This window comes from Protopterus annectens, chromosome 3.part1 (assembly GCF_019279795.1).
Source record: "Protopterus annectens isolate FY-2018-M chromosome 3.part1, PAN1.0, whole genome shotgun sequence".
NCBI classification, from domain to species: Eukaryota; Metazoa; Chordata; order Ceratodontiformes; family Protopteridae; genus Protopterus; species Protopterus annectens.
In genome coordinates this window covers 1,253,718,463-1,253,739,965 of record NC_056732.1, presented here as the reverse complement: position 1 = coordinate 1,253,739,965, position 21,503 = coordinate 1,253,718,463, and the positions used below count along the sequence as shown (strand labels likewise).

The following is a 21,503-nucleotide window of genomic DNA, read 5'->3' as shown; positions in this document are numbered from 1 at the left end:
TCAGGTGCATCGCGAGCCTCTGGTATGCAGTACACAGACACACTAATAGAAACAGGGCTATGGTAATAGAGCCAGAGTGACAATAATGCACAACAACTCTGAGGAGCCTCTGAGACGATTCTTGGCAATGAAGTTTTTGGTTAAAAAAATATATATAATAAAAGGGCCATTTTAAACCACATGTACACATATTGATGGTCTCCCAAAACTTTGTTTAGCTCATTAAGTTGATTCTTGATACAAATAAATAAATAAATAATAATAAGCACAATTTTATGTTTAAAATGTATTTTGGTCCAAACACATTAAGGACTTACATAAAAGTGGAATTCTGAGTTATTGTGAAAGACTAATAGCACTTGGTCTAGTGAAGTACCCTTCGCAGTTGTGTGAGAGGTGAGCTTAGTTGGACGTGTTGGGCATATGGGGACAGCTGATTCTAGGGGTGTTTGGGGTTGCCAGGAAGTGCTAGAAAGTCATCAGATTTCCTTTGGGGAAATATCTGTGGGACTGGAAGGTGTGCTGAGTGGTTCACTGGCAGATTGGCCACTGCACGGAACAGGCTGGTACAATAGAACAGGACAAATATTGGTTTAGATATTTTAAGAACAGCCTGGAAACACACCACATGAACTAGTGAATGGAATTCTGGCAAAACTGGATGGGCATTGTTGCCCGTGCTTGAAGTACTGATATAAGTATATTTCTATCCTTACATACACACATAACACATAAGAAACTAGAAGGGTCTCATAATTTAAAGTCTATGGACTGTATATAAACATGCTTGGAAGGAGCCAATAATAAGAGTAAGCATTACAGCTTATGTCTCTCACATAACTAAGCAACAGCCAAAAAAAAAAAACACACAATAGTTATGTAATGTATGATTTTAGTAAATCTCAACATAAAATATATAATCGTCATATAAGATGAAGCAGTCTGCTGAATCTTGATATTAATGACAGGATTTAATAACGCGGGCTTGTGTATAACAACACTACTGTCTTAACTTGTCATAAATGACATACATTACATTGAACATCAAGGGGAAGCATGATGCTTTTCTTATACAAGTAAATATGCATAACAAGTCATGTAATTGTTTTAACTTGAATTGTAGTTTGTGTAATCCATCCTGACCATACATAATACTTAAGCAGTTACCGAGGTAACTAATGTTTTATATGTGACATCAAACTAAGTGGTTACCAAGGTAACTAATGTTTTATACGTGACATCAAACTAACAAAGTTGTTCAAGAGAAACAACAGAAGCCTGAACTTGAAATGTCACTGAATGTAACAATCATATTCTGAACAAATAGTATTAAATTGACAATAATCACTCAGTTTAACCTTTGCTGATTATACAAAATAGAATGTTGCCATTTAAATCTAAAAACTTTCAGTATATGCTATAAAATGGCAATTTATGAATACAGAAAGGGAACTTGTAATCATTAATCACAATGTGAATTTGTTGTTTTTAACCTATAATTTCGCTCATTTTATAATAAGAAATGACAGATATGAAAATCCTTAAGTGTAGGAAATGGGGGGAAGACAAATATTCTCCATATGATAATTCAATTTATGGAGCTCAGATGTTCTGGATTGTGACAGTATGAGTGATAATCTGATGGACTTAGGTTTATCCATCAGATTAGGAATGATTTTCATTCCATGGCTAGTGCGGATCTTAGTTTTGTTAACATTCATTAATTTAAATTTGTTACTTCACAAAAACATTTTTAGTATACCTGACCAAAACATCACTTTATTGGTAAACAAAGTATAAAACTGATAATTTCCTTTAAAGCTCAAACATATACTTTATAGTTAGAGGAAAATGTTTAATAGTCACAATAAAACAAAAATACATATTCTAAATAACCTAAGATGGATTTAACTTTATTATATTTAAATGTCATTGGCTTAAACAATCCTAGCAAGATCAAATCTACTGAAATATTTAAAACTGAACAAAGCACAAACTGTCTTCCTTCAAGAAACTCATTTTCAAAACAAATGACAATTACAAACGGAATCCTAAGGAATATATGATATTGGCACAATCCACTTATAAGACAAAGACAAAGGGGGTAACAATTTTATGGAAAACAAATGTGATTAACCCAGAAATCATTTATAAGTATGAAGATAAAGAAGGCCTTATGGCATTAGTAATAGTTATAGTTAAATATAACAGAATATGGACCCTAGCCAATCTATACTAGTTCCCAGGCATTGGAACAGGAACGGTTAAAAACACTTGGATTTCATTTCCAATAATTATAAAGGCAACTTAATATTAGGAGGTGATTTTAACTGTATATTTGATATTTCTGAAACTACAAATACATCTGCTGTGTCCAAAGTTTTAAACAAGTGGGTAGAATCATTTCACCTTGTAGATACTTTCAGATTTAAAAAAATAAATCTTTGTTGTTTTCAGATCAAGAGCACAAATTTAGTATCAAAACTAGAATAGATAAAATATTTGCTGCCCATGACTTACACTCTAAAATCATTAATTTCTCAATCACTCCCTGCCCCTTTTCAGACCACAATTCATTGATACCAAAACTTCAAAATGGGTGTTCTTCTTCCGGATTTTCCCAGTTAGGGGTTGCCACAGCGGAACTCCAGGCCGCTAATGATTGGCAGTAGATTTTTACGGTGTCGAGGTGCCAGCCCAATGCCCAACCTTCAATGAAGGCATGTCCATTCACACTTGTCTTTTGAATGCCACTCGACCATGGGGATGACTTGCAGACTCCACACAGAAGGCGCTCCAGCCAAGAATCGAACGGGAGAACCTCTTGCTGTGAGGCGACAATGCTACCGCTGCACCACCGCGGCATTAAAACTTGAAAATGGGTACAAACCATTAATCTTTAACTCCAGAATTCCAGCATACATAACTAAAATTAAAGCATTCAAACCCTGGTTATTATCTGAATTGCAGTTCTTCTTGGATATTAATTATACCACAGAGATAAATAAAATAATGATACGGGACTCATTAAAAGCTTACATATATGGTAAAACCCAAACTTGGCATAAAAAAAATCAGAGAATGGGATTCTGAATTATTAGATCTACAATCTAAACTTTTGTCAGTAAACGTTGGAAAAAAATCAAAATCATTTGGAGATGAAAAAGAAGGTAGAAGTATTAAACAATAAATACAACGAAATTCAAACACATAAAACTAGTTTAGCTTTAGAAAAACTAAAAATTAATACCTTGGCCACTTCTCCCAAATATCTACATAATTTATCCACAAGAACCAAAATACAATCAAAAGCTAATAATAATATCTTCCATGAAAAGAAAGGGAAAAATGTATCCGATATATGTGACATTCTTGAAGCCTATAGAAATCACTATATGGCACATTTCCAAAAAGAAAATATACATATCAATTAAATACAGATGAGAAATATTCTAACATAAAAAAATACCAGAAAAGTTAAAACAAGATCTGCAAGCACCCAATATCCTACAAATTACAGATACAATAAAAGAGGGTAAAAACAATAAAGCTCCAGGTATATATGGCATAATTATGGAACTATATAAACTTTTTCCTTCAAAGATACGATCCCTCTTCCATAAAATGCTATTAGAAATTCAGTCACAAGCTTTAATACCACCTTCTTGGAGATGTTCCTTAAATCCCACCAATCCTAAAGGAAAATAAATCCCCAAACCTCTGTACCTCATATAGACTTATATCATTATTAAATAATGACTATAAGATATTTATGACAATATTAACTAACAGAATGAAAATACCACTATCCAAAACAATAAATAATGATCAAACTGGATTTATATATCATAGGCACACACATGACAATATTAAAAGAATAATTTCTCTTATAGATTATGTTAGCAAAGAAAATAAAGAAACACTCATAATTGGCTTAGATATAGAGAAAGCCTTTGATTCCTAAATTGGGACTATTTATTCAAAATCCTAATGCTATTTGAATTTCCTGCATCCTTTGTTCATATCCTAAAGCATATATATATATATATATATATATATATATATACACAAATAATTTAGTGCATGTCAAGTTAGGTCCTTTTACCTCCGAATCTATACATATAACAAAAGGCACTAAACAAGGATGTCCCATGTCACCGATTCTTTTTGCTCTGGCTATTAAAATATTGGGATATTCAATTCATAACAATATAAAAATCAAAGGAATAGATGTTTATGAACAATATAATTCTAAAGTAATGGTATTTGCTGATGACATATTACTAACATTATCTAATACAAAAGAGACATTAGAAGAATTAGATATATTAATTGACAAATTTCACATGATTTCATGACTCATTTCAATAAATCAAAATCAAAATTTTTATTTTTAAATAAAAAAAAAAAGAACTGAAGACTAAGGGGATCACATCATAGGGAAACAAGAATCTACCTTAAAATATCGCAAAAAACTACAATACTATCATCAAAACAATTAAAATCTCTGTATAAAAATGGAATAAAATAATACTGACATTTGGCTTTACTACCCAAGATCCTATGTATAGCATTGGCAATACAACGGTTACCAGAAAGGAATATACTTAAAGAAATAAATTCATGCCTAATAAAATGTTTATGGTTTCCCAAAAGAAACAGAATAGCTTTAATACATCCTATCAGACCATGGAAACAGGGAGGATTAAACTTTCCTGATACAGAAACATATATAAAAGCATCATTATCTAAAACAGTCTCAGATTGGAGAAGTCTAAATTACTCTGCAAATTGGAAAGAATTACTAACTGTAATATCAATAAATATATTTTAATTTACAAAAAAGTTTTCATATAACAGATAAAAACAATTTGCCATGGCACATGTGTATGCAATATAACATAACTAAACAGACTAAAACTTGCATGATTAATTATTACATTGACTCATTTAGGAAAATTATTAATGCAAATAGATTTAAATCTGGTTTAATCTTTTAACACCATTTATAGTCATAAAGACTTTCCACATAAAATATATAGAGAAATTATTAATGCCTGGGAACAGAAAGGATTTGTTTGTTAGCTCCAATGTATCAAAGAACTAAAAGTTTTAGATATGCAAGTAATAAAAACATACAAAATTCCACAACAGGACTGGCTAACTTTACAGAGTATTCTGTCATATTTGCAAGATTTAAGTAGATTAACAATTCTTCACTTAAAGAAATAACTAAATTTACGAAATACATATATGAAATCATAACATTATCTAACCTCATGTTTTTCATGCTTTTATGACTAAGAACAAAGGCTTGCCAGTTACATCCAAGGTAATCATCAACCCTTCCTAGCCTATTGTATAACCATACTCCTGGCATAGAGAACTATTCTAACCTGGCGTTAGAAGCCTCAGGGCACGTAGCAGTTTTCTTGCGCCATTACTGTAGGTCTGCTGTGAATGTATGCAAGTCAGCACTTTGCTTAACCATGAAAAATGAGCCTTGTTCAGTACTGCTAACTGCGAAAGCATAGCCTTCCTAATACATCTGAGTATCACTGTGAAATGTGTAATGTGAAAGTTGTATGTGAAACATTTACTATGCTTATTACTTGGTTTTTATGAGTTGATTTATGCCAGTGTTTGCTAGACTCTCATGATATACTAGCTGTTTTTATTTTCTGTTGTTCACTGTTGGTAGTCTACATCTGTTGTCTCTGCTGGTTGCGTATTATTACTGAAAGCTTACAATTGCATGTCACTGCATTTTTACCCTATGACATTTTTCTCTCTCTGTATCTCTCCCAGATTTTTTTTTTACATTCCTGCCAGAGTAATTTCTCCGCCAGTGATTGTTTGCTGCTGGTCAAAAGTTACGGAAACTTTAAACACATTTTACTGCCTCATCCCCAGTGCAGGAAAATAGCCTACTCCTCCCCTTGTGCTGTTCTTATTTAAGGAAGCAAGAAAAGTGTTAAAAGTATGTGCACTCTGTTCTTCACCTCCTACAGTTTTAACGTATATACCGCCTAATTCCTGATAAGTGATTTCAATGCTTGCTCCTTGCCAGGACAACCAGCAGCCATATTCTTCCACTCTGTATCCCCTATATCTATGATCTTCCTAGCCCTTAGACTCTCCCCTCTGCGTCTTATCTTTTCTTTTTCCTTTCTCTCTGTCTCATGGTCCCCTATTGTGGTATCACTGTTGCTATTACAAGTATTGGCCACTAGATAGCAGCCTAAGACCACTATTAGTCTTTTGTCCATTCAGAAATAAAGCCCTTCTCCCAGATATTCTCCTGCTCCTCACTCCACTCTATACATCCCCACTTCTCTTCTGAACCACTCTATTCTTTCTCCCCTTCCACCTCTAAACAGTCCCTTACTCCCTTGCATACCTTACCTTGGAACTTACAACTTTCATTGATTATTTTTTTCTTTCCCTTTTTGGCTCTACCCGCTCCGTTCACCCTGCGGGCTCACTCCGCTCCCCTACCCTAGCTCCAATTCCCCTCCACCCCCACTTTAACTACAGTTATACTAACCTAACCACTCCCACTACCTCATTACCCAATCCAAAATAATCCATCATCCCACCCTTCTATACCCCCAATTAATTAAAGCTATACTCCAACAAATCACAAACAGCAACCTTCAATCCTCATTAAACTATATTACCACCAACCCATATATATCTTATCTCTTCACCAATTAACTTTTTTCAATCCTTAATCACCTAAACCTTCCATCTTATCTTATAAGATGACAAACATCTACCTCTATTCATCAAAATAGTATTCCTAATCACCTTAACTTCCCTAAACTATCTCACCCAACTTACTAATTCTAATCCCCCCCTCATTCCACACCACATCATCCCAAACAAAACACAAACACTACTACCCTGATATCTCCTCACCTTTATACCCTAAATACTTCTATGCTCTTTCCCTGTAGACTCCTGCTTAACACTAAATCTATTTGCTCCCAATTACAATATCTTTAACTCCACAAAACTCATAACCCATACATTACACCACAAATTCACCAAACATCTCCTCCAATATCTCATCTGTATCCTTCTCTCTGGGGATATCCATCCAAACCCAGGCCCCTCTACCACAAAATGCCAATACCCACAAACCCATCCCCCCAAACAAAATGTAAACCCCTCCACTTCTCAGCTCTGAATGCTCAAAGCCTCTTCACACCTGGCTTCTATATAACCAGCACGATATTCTCTCCATCTCAGAAACCTGGCTTAAGACCCACATAAAAGACTCAGAATTAATATCACCCAACTATCACATACCAAGGAATGACAGGACAAAAAAAGGTGGTGGCGTAGCACTACTTTACTCAGCATCCCTTTCAGTTACCCCTTACACCAAACCCTTCCCTAAATTTGGCAAGGCAGAAACAATACCAGCCCTACTCCCCCTAAATAAGCATAAATAAGCATAAACTAATATTTGTTTGCTCCCTCTATATTCCCTCTGGAGATATCTCATCCCTTGAGCAAATTCTCTCCTGGGTCTCCTCCAACATTAACCATGAAACCATAATACTGGGTGATATTAACATAAATTGTGACATGATACAATCCCCCACCAACTCTCTCAATATTAAACTTATACAAATTTACACAACTAATCAACTCCACCACCAGACTAGCTAAGAACTTCAATACTGGAAGCATCATAGACTGGATTCTGGTATCCCATCCTCACTATATCTCAGACAGTGGCATTCTCCCAGACGCACTAGCAGACCATTTCCCCACTTTCGCCCATCGCCTCCCCTCCTCTATGCAGCTAACCCACACCTACACCTCTACTTGCTGCTTAAAAAACTTCAATCCCAAAACTTTCACCAACACACTAAAAAACACAAACTGGAACCCATTAAAAACCCTTCCTTTAGACAATGCTCTTTCCTACTTCAACACTACTTTCATAGATCTACTCAACTTATTTGTCCCACTAAAAACTAAACGTATAAAAAGTAACTATGTACCCTAGCTAACCAAAAACACTTTAGCCACCATGCATCTACGTGACAAAGCCTGGACACCATACCTCAAAAATGAAACCCCTGTCATCCTCTCTGAATATAAAGCATTACAAAACAAAGATAAAATTATAGCCTCTGACCACAAAGTATATTTCACTACCCTCCAAACTAACCACAATACCAATCCCAAGTTATTTTGGAAAGGAATTTCATCTCTCCTCAATCCTGGTAAAACAATAAACCCTAGCCCCAACCCAGATGCAACCGACCTGGACTTAGAAACCCAATTTAACTCCTTTTTCATGGACTCCATCAGCAAACTAACATCATCCTTCACCAACAATTTGGTAGCCTCTCATCAACCCTTACCCAACTCCCCATCTCCCCTGACTACCCCTGTCCTCAACCACCAACCTTCTCATTCAAACCCATCTCCACATCTAATGTAAAATAAACTTCTCCTAAAATTAAAGCCTGGTCCCAATGCCCCTGAGAAAATCCCCTCCTACTTCCTAAAGATAACTGTGGAAGAAATAGCCTTCCCTGTCAGTATACTAATTAATCTGTCCATCATAAAAAATGCCAGGTCCCCAAACTCTAGAAGAAAGCCTTTATCATTCCACTCCACAAAGGCGGCAGTAATAACATTACTAACTTCTGCCCTATAGCCATTCTATCCCCTATTTCTAAGATTTTTGAAAAGTGTATACACCATCAACTCTTACTCTATCTCATTAATAAATCACCTTCTTACCCCCACACAATATGGCTTTAGACCAGGTCATAGTACCTCCACTGCCCCGCTCTCCTTTCTAGAAACAATCAACAAAGCCCGTGATTATGGTCACTTCATAGACACTCTTCTCCTTGACCCAAGGCATTTGACACCATTTCCCATAGCCTGCTTTTAACCAAACTCTCTAAACGTAACCTATCCCCTTCCTCTACCCAGTGGTTCTCAAGCTATCTCACAAATAGGCAACAGGCAGTAAAATGGGAAAAAGCTACCTCACCCTTCCTTAATATATCCACAGGGGTCCCATAAGGTTCCATTCTAGGCCCCCTATTATTTAACATTTATCGACGATTTTTACCAAGCCATCAACTCCAGCCTCATTCAATATGCAGACGATTCACTATAATGTGTTCCTCCCCTTCCATCACAACTCTTAACAATCTTACACAAGCCGCAGTCTCTTCTACGGAGCAGTGGATGCTAAACAACCATCTGACCCTTAATACAACCAAAACAAAGCTTATGCTATTCAATGCCTCCAAAACCTCTTCCATAGATAAACAATCCTTCAAAAATCACCAGTAAAAATAATACTCTCCTAGAAGTGGTCTCTGAAGCAAAATTACTAGGAATAACCATTGATGATCAATTAAAATTTGACAAGCATCTACATGTAAATATCAAAAAACTCTGTATGCTTTACCGTCAGTCATTTTATCTCTCCCTCCACCAGGATTACACTAGCCAAATACATACCTTATCCCTTCATGACAACAAACAAGGAAAACAGGTAGAGTCTTACAAACAATGAAAAATAAAAGGCAGCTGTTGCAAGACAAAAGCGACGCTTGGTAGATGGTAAATCCTTTATAAGCAGAAAACTCCAAATCCAGAAAAAATACAGACAATGTTCATCCAAGATAAAGCAGTGCAAGCAAGCAGTGCAAGCAAACACAGCAGTATTAAGCGCTTTAGTCTGGTAGATGACTTGCTCAGAATACAAAAATACTGCAATTAGCACCTGTTTAAATACATTGCTTACCCAATCACAAATAACTGACATCATTTCCCCCATTAACAAGACTGCATATACTTAATACAAGCCAAATATAAAACAATAATACATGTAAAAAGTTTAAAACATCCCTAAACAGTGTATATAACAAAAACATAGATTTTAATTTCAATAGAGAAGATAAAGAAATTCTATCATTTAACAAAGGAGCATGATAGGCATCAAGCCTAATTGCCATTTGAGTTCTACAAACTCCAAATACTCATTCAAGGGTCCCCCACGAGGTCCCAGATCTACCTGTTCCAATATAAAGAACAGGAAGGAATGGGTAGGTTCAATAACCAAATGTTTATATAATGCATTCTTTTCATTTTTATTTCTGATATCATATAAATGTTGATACCTTAACCTTAGGGCATTCTTAGTTTTACCTACATAGAAACTTGCACAGAATCTACACAAGGCCAAATACACAACCCCTTTAGTGTAACAGTACATCCTATTTGAACTGAAAATATATCCAACATTTTTTAGCTTGATTTTTTTCTCTGTCCATAACATAAGGGCATTGGGCACACCTCCCACACTTAAAAGTACCACCATTGTGGGTGTCAAATTTTTGCTTTTCAAACAATCCTTTAAGGGAAGTGTCTTTTGTAAACCACTTGCGGTTCAATACCAAATGTCCCTGATAATTCAGGGTCAACATCAAATATTTTCCAATATTTGGAAATAATGTTTTTAATGTCATAAAAATTGGATGTGTAAGTAAGAGTAAGCACCCATCCAAAATTTAAAGGTTTACAGTCATTATGACTTTTGGTGGACACCTGCACTAGTAGTGCAAGAAAATGACCATTCATTCTTTTAGTCTTAACTTCATTAAAATATTTATGACAAAGGTTTCAGGGTACCCCCTCTTACAAAACATGTTTAATATTTCACATTCACTAAGAAAATCCACAAAATCAGACACCATTCTGGCCAGTCTTACATATTGGCCCTTAACTAGGGCTTTTTTCTCGTGCAATGGGTGTGCGCTTGTATAATGCAATAGTGAATTTGAATAGGTAGGTTTCCTATATAGTTGTGAAACAAAACAATTGTGTTCAAAGTCTTTCTTGATGGTAACATCTAAGTAATTAATCAGTTCTACATTGCTATTCATAGTAAACTTAAGAAAACTTGTAGTTCCATTAATATAGGTGAAGAACCTCTTCAGGTCGTCCTCACTATCTTTCCAGAACAGGACTATATCATCTAGGTATCGCCCATACAATACCCATGAAGTCCTAAATTCCGAGTTGGTAACAAACAGGTCCTCCCATTGTGCCAAGACAATGTTGGGAAACACTGGAGCACAGCACACACCCATTGCAACACCCTGTTTTTGCTTAAAAAGATGCCCTTCAAAGGTCACAAAATTATTCTCTAATATTATTTCCATACGTGTTCGTAAAGTCAAAATGGTGTTAAGTGTTGAATTGGCACAAATAGTCATAATACCATTCAAGGCCAATTTGATGTGGAATAACTGAAAAGAGATCACAAACATCAATAGTGACTAATATGTTACTATCAAAAAACATGTCCTGTTTAACTTTAGTAAGAAAGTCCCATGAGTCCCTAATCACAAGACTACGTGAATCTAGAATGTTTTTCGTCATATTGTCTATGAACTTAGCAATACTATAAGGTTTTAAGGCTTTTGCATCCACAATTGGTCTTAATGGTGGGTTTTCTAAGGATTTGTGAATTTTTGGTATGCCAAAAATTATGGGTATTTTTGGATGGCTTATAAGCATATAATTATAGGTTTCTAAGGTAATTTGCCCATTTAATAATAGCTGTTCTAATTCCAAGTCAATATTACGATATGCTATATTAATCTAATTTCTTGACACCTCAAGATAGACATCACTATACAAAAGTTCCATCATCTTGCTATTATAATCAACCACATTCATAATTACCATGCCCCCACCTTTATCAGGTTTCATTATTCTTATGTCACGATGCTCTAAAATTTCACTTAGAAGTTTTCTCTCATCACAGTCAAAGTTAGCTTGACCAGGTTTTTTATACTTGTTCACTAATAAGTTCCTGATATCAGCTTCACATAGATTCTCAAACAGCTGTACTAGGGGGTGTGATGGGGGTAAAAAATACTAGGCCTACGTGTATCCAAATGGCGAGTACTAGTATTGTTATCGTGAAAATGTAGGGCCAAATTAAGTTTTCTTGTAAATAATTTAAGTTGTAAAATAGAGTCAGTAAGCGTCCCTTCCTTAATGGGAACAAAATTAAAGCCCTTTGATAATAACTCGGCCCACCTGGTGTCAACTCTGACCTGGCTGTAGTTATAAATGTTAAAATCACAGTTATTGTTGCTAATAACATTAAGTATCAGGCCACTATTATTATCATTGTCAAAAGTGATGTCAGGGTTTATCTCCTGTATGAACCCCATCTCCCCCTCCAGGAACCCATCCCAGGGTTGTTGCTATTCCTGTAGTAATCCTGCCTCCCCTGTCTCTGGTTCTGTAACCTCTCTGACCTCCGTAAAGGAGGTTGCTCTAAAGGGGAAACATTTCCACTATTGCTTTGTGCATGCTCTACAATTTCATTATCCTCAGTACAAGAGTTGTTATTAACAGAAAAACTTTGCTGTCCCCTCGGTGGATTTGGATATGCTCCACCATTCTCATAGTCCACCTTATCCCTTAATAATTTCCTTTCCTTCCTAGTCTTTAATTCAGTTAGTTCAGTGTCAACATGATTAAACACAGCATTAAAGTTATTACGTTTCATTTCAAACAACAAGTCATTTTTAATGCTTAAATCTAAAGTATTAATCTCCCTTAATAACAATGACATTTTACGGTTGTTATCAGATATCAAAATTTGAAGCAATTCACACCCTTGCCTGTTAAAAAATTGTAGGAGTTCTTTATGAAGGTGCGAGTCCTTTTCCAGTCCAGTGGGAAATTTCCATAAACGGAGCCCCTTAGGCACCTGCTCTCTTTTAGTACACTCAGTTAAATATTCATTTTCCAGTTGCAATTTTTTATATTTCAGAAGTAGCCCTCTAAAACTGGAAATTTGTTGATCCAATGGACCTGGGTTAAATCTATGTTTTTTATTTAGTTATATACACTGTTTAGGGATGTTTTAATCTTTTTACATGTATTATTGCTTTATATTTGGCTTGTATTAAGTATATGCAGTCTTGTTAATGGGGGAAATGATGTCAGTTATTTGTGATTGGGTAAGCAATGTATTTAAACAGGTGCTAATTGCAGTATTTTTGTATTCTGAAGAAGTCATCTACCAGACGAAAGCGCTTAATACTGCTGTGTTTGCTTGCACTACCTTATCCCTTCCCTATTATATAGTGCAACTATCCTCACCAACCTATAATCTTCCCTCAAAACAAAACTCTCATCTTGTTATGACAAGATATCCAAGTTTGCTGCAGCTCACACAGCCTCTTCTCACCACTGCAGATCCCTCCAATTAGGTTGGCTAGAGTTACCTAACTTACTAACTTATACCCAACTCATCCAAGCACATAAACTCATTCATAACCCATCTATCTGCCCCTCACAAGCAAACACCTTTGAAATGCACAAACCAGACCGACTCCAGATATCCATTTCCCAAAACCTCATTAAACTACACAAATTCACACGTCCATATGGGAATCACCTGATGTCCTTCTCTTTAGCTCACCTTTGGAACTCTGTCTCCAAGTGCTGGTAGGTCTTGATACACGGAATGCATTCAGACTGGATTTCAAGAGTTGGGAATTTGCATTTCCTGATAGAATGGTAGGGATAATTAGGAAGGTACATGAAGGCTCGGAGGAAAGAATAAAAGTAGGAAGAGTCTTCTCTAAAAAGCTGTGCATGAAAGGAGGAATTAGGCAGGGGTGTCTGCTTTCCCCTTTGTTTTTGCTTTACATTAAGAGCTATTGACAAAGAAAATAAGGACTCACAAAATTAAGGATATAAATGTCATAATAATCCAGAAAAGTAACTTTATTTGCAAATGCTATTATTTTGGTAAATAGTGAAAAGGACATTACAGTGTTATGGAGCATTTTCAGACATTTTCGAATCTTTTGGGGGATATAAAATAAACAAAGATAAAACAAAGACTACAGAGTTTAACTATGTACCTACACATGAATTGTTTCAAAAAATCCTTATTTATGGGGATATGAAAAGATGAAGTATTTAGTTGTATGGATTGAAAAGGATTCTATTATGACAGTTAAGAATATTTGAGAAGAGACTAAAGAAAACATAATTAAAAAACTGAGAAGACGGAAACTCTTGATTATGTAAGATACAAGCAGTAAACATGTTTTAGTCCCTTTAGTTTTATATTTTATCAATCAGATGAGAAGTTATGGGCAATAATTAATATAAGACTTTGGGGAACATATTTGGGAGGGATAAGCCGATTCTCCCCATAGAACAAAGACGTTTTGGATTATCTGATTTCAAGGGATACTTTAGAGCTACACAGACTGAGTTCACATACATAACATAAGAAGAAGGTAACCCATAACCCATGTCTCTGCCCCTCACAAGCAAACACCTTCAAAGTGGAGGGGATGATGAAAAGTTGTGCGGGAGTTAAGAGGAAATAGAGAATTTTGGATGTAGGTCCTTCAGGAGAAGGAGAATATGAATACAATATTCAGTATTGCTGTTAAAGTATACCTTGAACTAAGCCAACAACAAAATAAAAAATGAGATTTTATCAATACGGATAACTGTAAATACAGGTAGAGAAAATAAGCAAAAGGGGGTTGGAATTTACTGGAGACAATTAGCAAAGAAGCTAAGGTATTGGGAGTAAATAGCGAGAGAGAGAGAGAGAGAGAGAGAGACAATTAGCAAAGAAGCTAAGGTATTGGGAGTAAACAGCGAGAGAGAGAGACAGAGACAGAGAGAGGTAATAGAGTGAGATGACACCAAACACAAGTCTGGACTGCAGGTTACAGACTGCCCTCTGCACCAAGGATTAATAACAGAGTATAGGCAAGGAGAAGAGTATATGGGAGTGTTAAGTAAGAGATCACTTCAGTTAGAATTCTTAGTAGAGTGCAGAACAGAATCTGTTGCTAAAAGGGGGATAATCAAGGCATATAAAATATTGCAAAATAACTATAAAAATCAACTAGAGGAGGTTAGAAAAAATGGGAAGAGAGAATGGAAAGGCAATTTAAAAAGGAACAACAGAAGGACATCTATATATATCCCAAGTATGCATTAAAAGCCCAGAGGTTTGAGAATTTCTGCTTGTAAGTATTTGCATGGATATTGTTATACCCCCAAAGTAGACTTCAGAGAATTTTTCCTCAGGCAGATAGCAAATACTGGATTGTGTGATGGAAAGTGAGGTTAACTGGGAATTTTTTTGAGAATGCAATGAGATCGCATATTTTTAAAAAATCCCTAGAGTACTTTGGCAGAAATGCTGGGGAAGTAAATGGTTGTAGTAAATGAAATGACTCTCTTGGGCTGGAATAAAGAATTTAAATTGTCCAGCTATTGTAAGGCCTTACTAAGTTTAAAGGTATTAGCCACCAAAAAAGTAATTAGTGGAAAATGGAGCCAAACATCTAAACCCTCTGTAACTGAAGTATCAAATAGTGTAAAGGAGATAAGATTTGGAGGTGGAATGTTTAGGAAAAGGAAGAAGCACAAAGGCTTACCGTGAGGGAGAAAACTGCTGTGCTGAGGCTTCTCCTTCATGACAGGCGTTTTCAAATCCCAGCCATAGTGTTTCTAAGCTTCCCAAATACTTAGACTTTTTAGAGCCAAAGTGTAGGCATTTGAAAGGAATATTATTTAGTGTCCATCAATAACCACCTTTTAAAGATAAAACTGAAAGCTTAGAAGTGTTTTTCAGTTTTTGTCTAGCAATCTTTTAATATAGTCACATAAGTTATTTAGTACATCTGAACCTGAATTATAAACAATCAGAAAACAGGAATCAAATTCACCAAAATATCATGTAGCAAAGTCAATCTGGGTTGTCAGGTTCCAGATAGGGGAGTTAGACACAGTTTAGGGCAGTCCTACAGGTCAGAGTAATGGGTCTATATCATATGAGCGAATATGAAAAACCGTGAATGCTCATAATCTTGAAAGTACCGGACCTCGAAGTGCTTTTTCCTGAGATCACAGTACAGTGAAGAATGGAATATTTGCCCTTTCCTCACTGCAGTGCGATCTCGGAGTTGGAATATATATTTAGCGGGGGGGGGGTGAAGCCCCCCACAATAGCAAGTTCAAGGTCCGGTACTTTCGAGATTGTCAGCGTTCGCGGTTTTTTCCTATTCGCTCATATGATATAGACCAGAGGATAACAGCACAAGAAGACATGATTGACTGAATGGAACTTTGGGACAAAACCCAAGTCTCCACTGTCTTGCAGCCATAACATTCTAGAACTGATCCTTCACAGCCATATTTCTATCACCAAGAATAGAAAAGACTTAACTATGACTTATTGTGCACATAAAAGCTACTTACTATTCCCATGCATCTGTAGACTTCAGCTTCAAGGCAAGCTTCTTCAGCTATTTTGTCTACTGGCAACTTATTTAATGGTGTTCCTGTAGGAAAAACAAGACAGTTTCAGTTCATTACAGTTCACATGGACCTCTGTGAAATATTTTCAAGATGATAAAATAGCCATAAACAGAAGTAGTATGTTACAGTATTCCAGAGCCAAGTAGAGTGGCCCTGTCTTCCCATAGTTTACTGCAACTCTATTTGCAACAATGACACACTTAACATGTCAGAGAGACAGCCAAAAAAGCACAGTTACCACATGTCACATTTCTAACCCGAAATTCTTCAGTGTGGTTCCCATGTGATATGCAACATCCTTTATTAGTTTAGGTAAGCTTCTAAACTACAGGAAAAAAAATATTTTTCAACATGATTTCTTTTAAAAATGCTAATGTAACAACTGCCAAAGAATAAGATACTTCTTAAAGATCATCCTGAACTTCAACAGTAGAACTTCACACAGTTTGGTTTAAAAGCTGGGACCTTTTTTAACAGTAGATCAAGTTTTGAAACAGAAATAAAGCACAATTAATCAGAAAAGTGGCAAAGTACGAGGAAGAATCTGATGTGTGATTTGCTTTTTAGCCTCCTCCACAAAAACTACTGTTTTAGAAAACAGAACTGTAAAATACGTCCTTGCAGCTCCCCTTTCAGAAAACATGTCACAGAACTCTGAAGTGCCTTATAGCCATGGGAAATGAAATTTGAAGGCTGACAAATGTGTGTGAAGCAGTTGCAGTTCACAGACTTCGTGTACCTACTGTTTCACCACTACAGTACTGTTACTGTGCAACTCAAATCGCAGTGGCAGACCAATATTCTTATCCTCACAAAACTGAATAACTAACATTTTCATATTACATGCCTGCTTCATGGAAAGTCATAAGCAGATTCAATGCCAAATCCCCCCACATCCCCACCATAAGAAAGAATTAAAAATGAATACTTGATCATTTCCCACAAAGGACAGACTTTGTTCTTTTTAATGTATTCTCACACCGAACCATATATAGCAGCAAGATCAACACAGCAATCTGCTTGGTGAATACGTATTTTAACAAGAGGGAGGAGCATAGGGTGACATACAAGAGTGGAGGAAGATGCACACAGGTGGATTACATCTTATGTAGGAGGGCCAGTTTGAAGGAGATTGGAGACTGTAAAGTGGTGACCGGGGAAAGCATAGTTCGGCAGCATAGGATGGTGGTTTGTAGAATGATGCTGGTGATCAAGAGGAGAAGGAGGAGTGTGAGGGCAGCAACAAGGATCAAATGGTGGAAATTGAAAAAGGGTAATTGTGAGGTGAAGTTCAGGGATGAGTTAAGACAGGCACTGTATGTCAGTGAAGAGTTACCAAATAGCTGGGTAACTACAGCAGAGCTAGTAATGGAGATGGTTAGAAAGGTGCCTGGTATGACATCTGGACAGAGGAAGGATGACAATGAGACATGGTGGTGGAATGAGGAAGTACAGGAGAGTATACAGAGAAAGAGGTTGGCAAAGAAGTGGGATTGTCAGAGAGATGAAGAAAGTAGACATAAGGAGATGAGGTGCATGGCAAAGAGAGAGGTGGAGAAGGCTAAGGATAAGGCATATGAAGAGTTGTATGAAAGGTTAGACACTAAGGAGGGAAAAAAGGACCTGTACCAATTGGCTAGACAGAGGGATCGAGCTAGGAGAGATGTGCAGCAGGTAAAGGTGATAAAGGATAATGAGGGAAACATACTCACAAGCGAGGAGAGTGTGTTGAGGAGATGGAAAGAGTACTATTAGGGGATGATGAATGAAGAGAATGAGAGGGAGAGAAGGTTGGATGATGTAGGGATAGTGAATCAAAGTACAATGGATTAGCAAGGAGGAAGTAAGGATAGCTATGAAGAGGATGAAGAATGGAAAGGCTGTTGGCCCAGATGACATACCTGTGGAAGCATGGAGGTGTTTAGGTGAAATGGCAGTGGAGTTTTTAATCATAGGTTCATACTAGGCTATCTGCCCTAGGGCATTTATAAGCCTAGCCAGAATGTGTTTGGCTTTCACCACCCATTTTAAATTTATTTTGCTATGCCCTTTTTCGAGGTTAGTATACTGTGCCTCTGTCTAACAGTGACACAGAAGTGATACCCGGGGTAAACCTACGATCTCCCATCCACTCATCAAGATTCCTCTTGAAGAGAGTCAATGAGGGACTCTGCCTAACCTGGACTGGGATTTTATTCCAGAGTGAAGGGAGCCTCTGGGTTATGAATCTGTCCCTCCAGCATGTCCTATTTATTTCAGTGCTGAGGTTCAAGTCTCTCGAGCGCGTAGCTCGATGAGATTTGGATTTTCTGAGGTGCAGCAAGTCCATTAATTCCGGGTTGGACATGGCTTTATACGTCAGGCACAGATCGCCTCTGAACAGGCGGTATGCCACTGAGTAGAGCTGGAGTTTCTTTAACCGGGCAGCATATGGCATCTGTTTGAGCCCTTTGATCTTCTTGGTGAGGTACTTTTGGGGTCTTTCCAGTTGCTGCAGGTGTCTGGTAAGGTACATCCCAAAAGGGGCATTGTACTCAATTATGGGCCTGATGAGGGATGAGTAAAGAGGCACGATGGCGTCCCTGATCTAGATGTGAATCCCTTCATGATTAGGTGGGCTATATAAAATGTTTTTCTAACCACTTTGGCCACGTGGTTGTCAAATGAGAGACTGCTATCAACTTGGGTCCCCAGGTCCCTAATTACTTCTTCTGTACTTAATGGATTACCACCTATGTGGTAATTTGTGGCACTTTGTTTTGCCAAAGGGGATGACTATACACTTTTGGCATTTAGCTTGAGGCCATGGCTCTGGCACCAGTTGTCTGTTTCTATGAGGCCCTTTTGGAGGATGCTTGTGTCGGCTGGAGAGTCGATTATGGTGCCCAGTTTGCAGTCATCTGCGAACTTGGTCAGCCACAGTCCTTCCGTGTTGGCCTGTACCTCTGAGAAATATATACCGAACAAGAGAGGTCCCAGGACTGAGCCTTGTGGGACACCACTTGTAACTGGTTTGGAGTCTGACATGGCTCCAGCAATTCTAACCATGTGGGTTCTGTCCTTGAGCCAATTTGCAATCCATCTAGTGACATAGGGGTTTATATTTAAGCTAGTGAGCTTATCTATAATGCCCGAGTGGGGTATTGTATCGAAGGCTTTTGCGAGGTCCAGGTAGGCTGTGTGGACCACCTTCCCCTCGTCAATGGCCTTGGTGACTGTTTCAAAGAAATCAACCAAGTTTAAGAGGCAGGATCTGCCCTTAAAGCTGAACTGGGTAGGATCCAGTGTTTGTAGGTCCCCAATATCTTTATTTATGAGGTCCATGATGATCCTTTCCATAGCTTTGCAGACCAAGCTAGTCAGGCTTATGGGGCGACAGTTTCCAGATTGTTTAATGAAATCTTGGAAAGTGAGAGGATGCCTGAAGAATGGAGAAAAAGTGTTTTGGTACCGATTTTTAAGAATAAGGGTGATGTGCAGAGTTGTAGTAACCACAGACGGATTAAATTGATCAGTCACAGCATTAAGTTATGGGAAAGAGTAGTGGAAGCTAGGTTAAGAAGGGACGTGATGATTAGTGATCAGTAGTATGGTTTCATACCGGGAAAGAGCACTACAGATGTGATGTTTGCTCCGAGAGTGCTGATGGAGAAGTACAGAGAATGTCAGAAGGAGATGCATTGTGTTTTTGTAGACTTAGAGAAAGCATATGACAGGGTACCTAGAGAGGAGTTGTGGTATTGTATGAGGAAGTCAGGAATGTCAGAGAAGTATGTAAGAGTGGTACAGGATATGTACGAGGGTAGTGGGACAGCGGTGAGGTCTGCTGCGGGAGTGACAGATGAGTTTAAGGTGTAGGTGTGGTTACATCAAGGATCAGCTCTGAGCCCTTTCATATTTGCAATGGTGATGGACAGGTTGACAGACAAGGAGTCCCTGTGGACTATGATGTCTGCAGATTACACTGTGATCTGTAGTGAGAGTAGGGAACAGGTGGAGGAGACCCTGGAGAGATGGAGATATGCTCTAGAGAGAAGAGGAATGAAGGTCAGCAGGACTAAGAATATATGTGTGCGAATGACAGGAAGGATAGAGGAATGGTGAGGATGCAAGGAGTAGAGGTGGCGAAGGTGGATGAGTTTAAATACTTGGGGTCAATAGTTCAGAGTAACGGTGAGTGTGGAAGAGGGTACAGGCAGGATGGAGTGGGTGGAGAAGAGTGTCAGGAGTGATTTGTGACAGACAAGTACCTGTAAGAGTGAAAGGGAAGGTCTACAAGAGGGTAGTGAGACCAGCTATGTTATACGGGTTGGAGACGGTGACACTGACAAAAAGGCAGGAGTTTGAGCTGGATGTGGCAGAGTTAAAGATGTTAGGATTTGCACTGGGTGTGATGAGGGTGGACAGGATTAGGAATAAGTATATTAGAGGGTCAGCCCAAGTTGGAAGGTTTGGAGACAAAGCCAGAAAGGCAAGATTACGTTGGTTTGGACATGTGCTGAGGAGGGATGCTGAGTATATTGGGAAAAAGATGCTAAGGATGAAGCTACCAGGTAACAGGAAAAGAGGAAGGCCTAAGATAAGGTTTATGGATGTGGTGAGAGAGGACATGCAGGTGGTTGGTGTGACAGAGCAAGATGCAGAGGACAGGAAGAAATGGAAACAGGTAATCCGCTGTGGCGACCCCTAACGGGAACAGCCGAAAGAAGATGATGAATCTGCTCTTGAACTACATGAAACATACCACTAAAGCTGTACATTTCCTTTTATAGTCTCATCCACTCTCCTCAGGCATACAAAAGGCTACCAATTAAGTTTAAGATGATCTCTTTCCACATACTTCAAAACCAGATGACACCACTCATTGCTTAGGAAGATGGCATAATGGTTAAGGTATTTACCTTACAAACACAAGGTGCAGGGTTTGATTCTCACATGAGGTAATTAGCTGGGCTTAAAATGACCCATAAAGGGCAGTTAGCTTAGTACTAATCTATGGTCTTGGGAAACAAAACTGTCAGTCACCTTTTCAAGGACGTCTTAAGGGACACAAGTACTTCTAAAATGCATCAGTTCATAAATAGAGAAAAAAAATTACACCATGATTAAATTCAAATAAATATATG

The 21,503-nt window shown here is 37.6% G+C and overlaps 1 protein-coding gene across 2 annotated transcripts in view; it reads right to left on the bottom strand.

Annotated features, from left to right (window-relative positions):
* LOC122798405 (uncharacterized protein F13E9.13, mitochondrial-like) overlaps window positions 1-21,503 on the bottom strand; it is a 472,524-nt gene that overhangs the window by 439,837 nt on the left and 11,184 nt on the right. For both annotated transcript variants that reach the window (XM_044067318.1, XM_044067316.1), the window contains exon 2: window positions 16,318-16,400. In XM_044067318.1, coding sequence (XP_043923253.1) covers window positions 16,318-16,326 — 9 coding nt within the window. In that variant the 5' untranslated portion in view covers window positions 16,327-16,400. The remainder of the gene's footprint in view (window positions 1-16,317; window positions 16,401-21,503) is intronic.